The following is an 8,709-nucleotide window of genomic DNA, read 5'->3' on the forward strand; positions in this document are numbered from 1 at the left end:
TTGATTATTGAGTCAGTTTGTTTATTTTGTAATTAACCTTAATATATAATATATTGACACATTGTATTATAATTTCTAGCGGATCATTTATTGGTTTGCATTAAACAATAAATTACTAAGAATTTTACCTTTTAATCTGTTATCGAATTTAAAATCTTTAAAAGTCGTCAAATGATCTCCGAACAAACTTTAAAACTTTCTTTGATGAAATATAAAACTTCAGTCCTTGATCTTTTAATAAGTTTACATTAGGCCCATATTTTAAAATCTGCAGTAAAATACTTCGAATTAAAAGTTTACGAGAGAATGGAATCCAACGACCAAGTTCGTTGATTTCAAGAAGAAGAATGGAAGATGAAAGTAAAATCGTAAGAGACGTGATACTCAAGGAAGTACCCAATTGGGACTCCGATGAGATGGTTAGTGCAAGATTCAAGGCTTTCAGTGGCCAGCGATCTGATTGGGAGCCACGTTACCATTTCTGGAGAGATTTAATCATCAAAATCGCTAGACATCTTCAAATTTTCATCATTCGTCCTTCACTGGTCAGTGTTTGATTCCTCAATTTTAACCTAGGGTTTATAAACAAAACCCTAATTATGTTGCTTTTTATTCGTTTACTGTAGGTTAAAAATGTCTGGTTTAATCAGGGTGGCTTGATCCCTTTATGCATCGATCATGTATTGGTTAGTTTCCTTCTATTTCCATTCGTATCTATTTATACTATATATATTGTACATACGTATATACAGCTTCAATTGAGAACAAAAAAGGTTGAGAACCTTGATAGCCATAAGATTAAGTGCTCATTTATACTATATATAAGTAGTATTTCATGGTTACTAGGGTTTTGTTTTCTTCCCACAGCTTGAAATGTATAATTCGGGCGACATATTATGTGGCAATGATGTTATCGATCCGAAAAGTGGGCAACTAACACAGTTGTTCCATAAAGTAAAACACATGCTCCCATTATCCAAACCGCCATTTCCGTCTAAAAACGAGTTTATCCTTTCAACGCTCTTAGAGGTAATACCTTAATAAGCTATTATGTGATCAATTTGATTTATATTTTTTGAAGGCAAAAGAAAAATCATATCATGATTATTGTGGTTTAAAATAGGAGAAATCTTGTGTAGTTGTTAAACTATTATCGGACGATCATTGGACCTCTTCGTGCATTATCACCATGAATAAATTTCAAGTGATTTGTGGAGGGACAAAAGAAGCTTCGGTGATCTTGAGCCATTTGTCCAAATGTGGGAAAGCAAAATACCTTGCAGTCAGACGCAAAGATCTTATAGAGGTATTGTTGTTCATCAATTTGAACAATATCAGTAAATGTTTATTCGATTCTTAACTGTGAAATTGGTTTAAACTGTACTTGAAGTTGTAATTATCTAAACTTTGACGTTACATATGATAGGGTGTGAAACTTTCCCTCTCTTCTAAAACAGTCTCGGGTATCACAAGTTCAGATTATGACGTTCTGCACTTGACTTGGACTGCAGAAAAGCTCCAAGTACAGATTGATATGATCGATCAACGTTATGAAGAGTAAGTATATTTTATTAATTATGTTCATTATGCTATAATCATTGCTTGATACGTATTTTATGTTTGGTTGTGGCATGTGTACATCTGGTTGATATCAGTTAATTTCTTGATATTATTATCAAAGTAATTGATTTTATGAGTGGATTAAAGAAGCTTTAAAATGACATGTGTGATTGTGTATGTGTTATGTGTAGGTCGAAAAAGTCAGCTTTGGCTTCTTTAAAATCAGGGAACAAAGCTATTGCATTGAGGTACGCAAGGAAAATGAAGTTGTCATCTGAAAGTAGAGAAAAGTGTGATGTGCTTTTAAGGAGAGTAGAGGAAGTTCTCAGAGCTATAGCTGATGCTGAAGATTCAAAAGAGGTTTGTAAAGTTTTTATTCACGGGCGATAGTAAAATTAAGTCGGGCGTATGAACTTTTTTTTGGGGTAAAGAGGTCATAGTTTACCCCGTTAAATGCATATCCAAAAATTAGCTATGGACAACGAATGTGAATGAGTTTCACGTGTCAGCCTCATTCTATCCATTACAGCCTCCAAACCAGAAAAATCAGCCCCTATATTACTTGTATTATAGTATTACTGTATTAGCAAGATGAAAATCAATGCTCTTGAATTTGGTTTGGTCAACCCCAAATTGGACCTCAATTGATTGCATATCACATTAAAATGTGGTGTGATGTGCAATCAAAACCCAACCATAAAACACGAACCCATTTAATCACAACACAACAAAACCCAACCACAAAACATGAACTATAGCGAACTGCAGTTAACCTTCCAACTCCACACACTTTACGGAACAGGTTCTGTCTAGTCGAAACAAACTCACTGCCTCCAAACAATACACACTTGCAATTTACAAGACCTTAAAGCACGGAATCACGATTAAGTATAAAGATTGTTAAGGGTATGATAAGATTGTTAAGGTTATGATCGCCATTCTCTTCATTAATTAAACTAAAAACAAAATCTTTAATCCGCGAATAGGGTTTAGGTTTTAGTTGAATCGCCTGGCATATGAACTTATGAAGGATAACACCTATTTAGAATTAAAAGAGGAGTGCTGACTAAAACCATAATCCATCATTTCTGCATGTATATATGGGCATCTTTAATTACTCATTTGTGGAGGTTGAACTTCCGACCCATTGACTTATGTATCGATTGAGTTTGGGTTTTCTTTTTGTCTCAAGTGGGTCATGTAACATTTTTTTTTGCTAAGAAGGGGGATATATCGAACGATCAAATAGATCAAACTTCTCCAAAGTGTATTATAATGCATATGACATCTTAAATCAATGTATTTAAGTTGTATGTTATTATATAGTATCATATATCATATCTACAGAATTAATGATGTATTGAAATGGTAAGAATGTATCCTATCCCATCTTAACCTTACTCGCATGTACTTTCTGATGGCAGGTTTTTGAAGCTATTAAAAGTGGCACTAATGCAATGAAGGATAAGATGATTTCGGTAGAAGAAGTGCAACATTGTTTAGATGAACTTGATGAGACAATCAGTTATCAAAAGCAAGCAGAAATAGCTTTAGGTACTTCCAAAAATGTTAGATAATGTTTGGAGATAAGATGCATAGTGTATAGTTATCCATCTGGTTTGCACATCTAATCTATTTTGTTTTGTATGATCTCGTTTCTAACGTGAGTTTGTATTGCTTTCAGGGTCAGTTTCATCTTCTGCTGAATTTGATGAAGATATTGAAGATGAGTTGGATAAACTCATGGAAGAAAGTGGAAACGCAGTCGCAGATGAAGTCATCAGGGAACATGAAATTTCAGAAACAGCCGAATCGCTAAGTAATGCCATGTCGGATCTTAAGCTCGAAGATAATATAGTAAAGACAGAAACCACAAATGCATCGAAGGTTCGTGAACTTGCAGCATCATGACAGTTATCATCCCTTTATGTAGCTTCTGTTACAAATATTACAAAGCCTCTATATAAATTGTAATCAGTATGATGTAAAAGTGATCTCTTTGTAAATGTATAAGAAAGTTGGGGGTGTGTCGTTGCCAAAAACTGAACTAGGGGTGAAATTCAGAAGTTTTTTTGGTGAAAAAAGTAACATGATCTATAGACGTAAGTTTGGTTTTCTGCTTGGTTTTGGTTTTAACTTTTTTGAATTCTGTTAAACCAATTTAAAACAAAATATCAAATTCAAATTTAATTTAAGACAAAATTGCCCAAATCGTCCCCCTGTTTATAGTTTTTTGCCCAAATCGTCCATATGTTAACAAAACTGCATAAATTATCCTTAAATGCCAAATAACATCCCAAACTAGTCCATGTTTTAACTTCTGTTAAACTCTCCGTTAGTCAAAAATACACGATCTCTGAAGTTTCATAAAAGATTGCAACAAAGATCCTCTTCATCATCTTCAAAATGAAACTTTAGTGAAAGCTTAAAAATCAATTAAATTTATAGATAGAATTTATAGATAGAATTCATATTGAAGATCTTCAAGATTGTATAAGCTTCATTATCGTGTCTCCATTTTATCCAAAAATTAACAAGATTTAACTCACCGTTGCAATCTAAATTATTGATGAACATCGAAAATTCCTGTTGATCAAATTATTGAATTTCGTACAACGTTACAGGTTTAATCTCAATTCGTAATAGTTCATATACAGTCTATAATTTCTTATTTGTTTCTTATTGATTTCAATTCAATCATAAATAATTCATCATCGATTTGTAAAATTTGATTTGAGCTACGAAATAACTCATTAACAAATGAATATCCAAAGTGTTTATTTTGTACATATCTATTATTATTATTATTATTATTTATTTATTACATTTTATAAATTGTGAAAAAAAATTCTACTTGGCAGTCATTAAGTTAATCCTAATCTAAGATACTGACATGTTAATCACAGACTAATTATCATTAACAATTAAGTATGCCACGCTGGACAAACAAATGAATAAAAAAAAATCTTTCCTCAATCAGAACTCTCCTTCGTGGTCTGTTGAACCCAAACGAAACTCAAACCCTAAATCCCTATTTTCGTCGTCCCTTTCCACACAAAGAAGCCGATTCAATCTATACAATTCTTATAATTTGTAAACTATGAAATACAGACTCAATTTTAGGGTTTCAGTTATTGCACCAATTGATTAGGCAACAGAAAATCTGGAACAACAAGCATTTGAAACGATGTACGATTGCAAAGGGAAGAGCGATATTGAAGATCTACGATCTGTATACAAAGCAATATAACTACGATTTTAATCTACGATTTTGATACTTTTTTAATCCGACAGATTCGGAAACATATTAAAGAAGTAATTTAACGAAGTATATCCGCCGGAATTAATTTTGAAGAAATAATATCAATCTCCACAACGAAATAATTAGTACAGGTTTGTTACTAATTTATTTTCTATAACGAATATTCAATTTTCGTCTGAGTTTCAAGTTTCTTATTTGTTGTTCCTTTTATGTTTAATAATGTACTCTGTTACAAATGATTATCGGAATCGGTTGATTGTGGTTATTCAATATCGCTTTTTCGTTGTGAATAAATAAAAACACATCAACACAGATCTATAACTAATTCTACACAGTTAATACTGATGTTGGACCCTGTTTCTTGACATCAGATGATTACACTCTAATATGCTTTGGTCAGAATTAGCTTAGCTAGGGTGATAAGAAAAAAAAATACACACTAAATGGTCTCTACCACATAGAGACTCTATTAGTAAGATGTTCAGTTGTTCCCTATGTGTTTTAATGGATCGATGTTTTATTATGTCAAAAGGGCCAAATAGTAAATTTTGGCAGAATGCAACTTGCCAAAAAGGTTGAAACTAGCCTAAAGTTTATTCAATTTTAAGCCCGTATTTATTCAAATGCCCATTAAACTTTAATTATACTAATATTATTGGAACTCATATTGATCATATCACGAATATATCAGATTGCTGTTTCAGATGAAAAACGGCAGCAAAATATATCAAGGAATTGAAAGATAGTAATAAAATGATGGTAAAAGACGGGGTTACCGGTAGCCTATGATTTGACTAAAGGAAAACCAGTCGCGGTGGATATAAATCATCTATTTCCAGTGATCATTTTTGTATTAATGAGTTTGATCTTTCAAATTGTACTATTATAATAATTGCCCGCCTTCTTTTTGTTACTAGCTGTATACAGTCACTAATCAGATTTATTTGTGTTGCTATTAACAAGATTAGATGTGGTTTTGTCCCAAATGTATGTGTATATACTAAATAATCTAATTTACACGATTAGTGATGTTCGAGTATGTTTCTATCATGGCTGTAATAATTATAAATCTCTCTCAAGTTTTTATCATTTAAAACCATGGTTTTAAAAAACGGTCGAGGCGTACGCCTCGAGGCGCGCCTCAGTACGTTTTTGGAAAAACCCGTTTTGAAACTTACGCCTCGATGGTCTATAAAAAACGTACGCCTCATATGCCAAGGCGATTCGTTTTTTTGCTGAGGCGGTAACAGGGATGAGGCGTGCGCCTCATGTTGCTTAGCAAAAAATGGCGGCGGCACCACCCACACAGGCGATATTACAGAAGGTAAGTAAGAAAGGTTCCAGCTTTTTTAATGGAGTTTTATGAAAGAGTTGCTGTGAGGAAGACGGAAAAAATTAAGTGGAGAGGAGATGACCTTATCTTCATCTATGTTTACTGATGAATAATAGCCGCTCATTATATGGAGTAAATATCTCTTTCAATTTACATATAACAATAATAGTCCCTAAACTTCTGTCAAATTTTAATAATAGGAACAAACTTGAGATCCACTCTTGAATCTTTAAGTAATTGACATCAAACCCCTTCATATTACAAATACATTGACATTTCAGTACTTAAACATACCAAGTTAAAACATAAGACATTATTAGTTTGAGACATAATTAATTAGTTTTTATTTAAGTTTAATAGTTAATATATATATATATATATATATATATATATATATATATATATATATATATATATATTAAAATATATATATTTTTTAACTCCGCCTCGAACGTACGCCTCGGTTCGCCTCGAGGCGTACGCCTCGCCTCACAAAGGGGAAACGCCTCGAGGCGCGTTTCCCTTTTTTTAAACCTTGTTTAAAACATGTACTTTGTTTCAGGGATTTCGTCCTCAGTGAATGTTCGTAGAAGCTACCTAAAAATCATGAGGCATTTTGTTGAATATGTTCTTAAGAGGTATGTTACTTTTTTTAGCTTTCTTCCATTCACTATTAATTTTTTCGATGGAAGCTGGTCTTTCCTTTATTTTACCCGAAGTTACATTGTTTCATTGAAAAGAACACTGGACCGTCATCAAACGCAATATGATTTCAAGCAATCCAGTACATTCGCATGTAGAGGAAAAACTAAGACGCCTCTTGATAGAATTAGAGTAAGCTAGTGTGATTAAATACACGAAATCCAGGTACATATTGCATTTTAAAACTAACATACAATACTCGGGTTTTAGTGTTCGGGTCAAAGGAAAAATGGTTTGTGTAAAACCAGGTCAAAGGGGTTCCACTGTTTGCATCTCTTGCATATGGATGCTAGAAGCATTAACAACCACTTATATACATGTTATCAATTTTGCCATGTGTACTACAACTGATTACATGCTATATGTAAAATCGTAGAAGTTTCACTTTTTTCGGGCTATAGTTTATATCAACATGTACATTGTCTTTATGTTTTCAAGTAGTAAAACACAATTACATACATTTATGCCAAATGTTGGAATATGAAAGTTATATATTCAACTGATTTAAGTTTGTTTGTGTACTACAACTGCATGGTTTTATTTTATAAACAATGTGCTTACTATGTGACTTTATTATTCTATCAATCAGATTGAGTGTGTGACCAACCATTACTTAATATTTTGCTTCACATCAATCGAGTGAGTTGTCTATCAGTACTCTATAACGTAGTATTTGAAGCTATTCTTTATTATGGTATATTTTGAATAAAATTAAGCACATGGCTATTGTTTTGTGTTTCAAACTATAGTGATTGATTTAAAAACTTACAAGTACAGTAGATGGTATTTGCACTCACACCCTCAGATCTCTTAATAGCGGCAAAATGGGTGCCTTGGGTATAGATGGGTACATTCATATCTGAATTGGTTTGTATAGATAGATTAGCATATAAACTCTGTTTTGTCATCATTCAAACGGGGACGGGGTAGGTTAAAGTCACAAAAAGTCATTAATTGCTAAAAAAAAAACTTTTAAAACATAGTATGCAAAGTTTTAAATTGACTTTTTATTTTATTTTTTGTAAATATAGAAAACACATTATCAACATGTATATTGGATAATTGGTCGACCCAACCTGACCTGGACTGTTGAACTTGTAAACCAACCTGTCAGACCCCGCCCTATTTCACCTCTAAGGCTCTAATCGTGTGTTACTGTCAGTCATTATTTGTTAGTTATCTCACTATTTACACCGAAATTAGTATTTTGATTTCAGCTTACAATTGACAATACAGGTGATCCACGGTGTGCACCCCCTTAACCTTCGGCGGGATAAAAGAGAGTGGGAAAAGCAGGTTTGTTGGCCTGATTTTTTGGGATACTTTATTGGCTAAGGTGACTGTATTTGTTGACCTGATTAATGTTAGATAATCTAAACTATACCTGGATAGTGGGTCGGGTTGGAAGACGGTGCCTTATGGAGCGAAGGGAACAATGTGCTACTGTCACCACTTTAGAGAAATGTCAAAAGATGTGGACTTGAGATTGATAATCTGGGTATTTCATTTTCTAAATCTCTGATTAAAAAGGTTGGCAATTGTCAGAACACTTCTTTTTGGAATGATATTTGAGGTACCGAATTCATCTACCTGCTTGCGTTTAATCATTCCAAGATAATTCTGCCCCGAAACAAACAAATTCACTTCTGTTAAGGAATGTGTGATTAATGGTAATGCAGGTTTGGAAGGAGTTTGGGTATGGTGATCTCACATCAGGGGAACAACAATAAACGAATTTGCGGAACTGAAATCCATTATAAATTCAGCCCCAAATTAATGGATCATGATAATATGTGGTGCCAGAATATGTCAACTTCAGGTTCATTTTCTGTTAATCTCCGTTCTGTTTTGA

General features: G+C 33.2%; 1 protein-coding gene across 1 annotated transcript; it reads left to right on the forward strand.

Annotated features, from left to right (window-relative positions):
• Window positions 1-310: 310 nt before the first annotated feature.
• On the forward strand, window positions 311-3,657 carry LOC139875180 (uncharacterized). The gene is made up of 8 exons (XM_071862535.1): window positions 311-545; window positions 627-686; window positions 868-1,029; window positions 1,124-1,306; window positions 1,427-1,557; window positions 1,752-1,920; window positions 2,985-3,114; window positions 3,245-3,657. The coding sequence occupies exons 1-8, from the start codon at window positions 348-350 to the stop codon at window positions 3,469-3,471; spliced, it is 1,260 nt and encodes a 419-aa protein (XP_071718636.1). The 5' UTR covers window positions 311-347; the 3' UTR covers window positions 3,472-3,657.
• Window positions 3,658-8,709: the final 5,052 nt, after the last annotated feature.

The sequence above is a fragment of the Rutidosis leptorrhynchoides genome, chromosome 1, assembly GCF_046630445.1.
Source record: "Rutidosis leptorrhynchoides isolate AG116_Rl617_1_P2 chromosome 1, CSIRO_AGI_Rlap_v1, whole genome shotgun sequence".
In the NCBI taxonomy this organism is placed as follows: domain Eukaryota; kingdom Viridiplantae; phylum Streptophyta; class Magnoliopsida; order Asterales; family Asteraceae; genus Rutidosis; species Rutidosis leptorrhynchoides.

Coding starts and splice junctions, on each gene's coding strand:
- LOC139875180 (XM_071862535.1), top strand. CDS start 348: ATGGAAGATGAAAGTAAAATCGTAAGAGACGTGATACTCAAGGAAGTA. Junction 546..626: donor TCATCATTCGTCCTTCACTG/GTCAGTGTTTGA, acceptor CGTTTACTGTAG/GTTAAAAATGTCTGGTTTAA. Junction 3,115..3,244: donor GCAAGCAGAAATAGCTTTAG/GTACTTCCAAAA, acceptor TATTGCTTTCAG/GGTCAGTTTCATCTTCTGCT.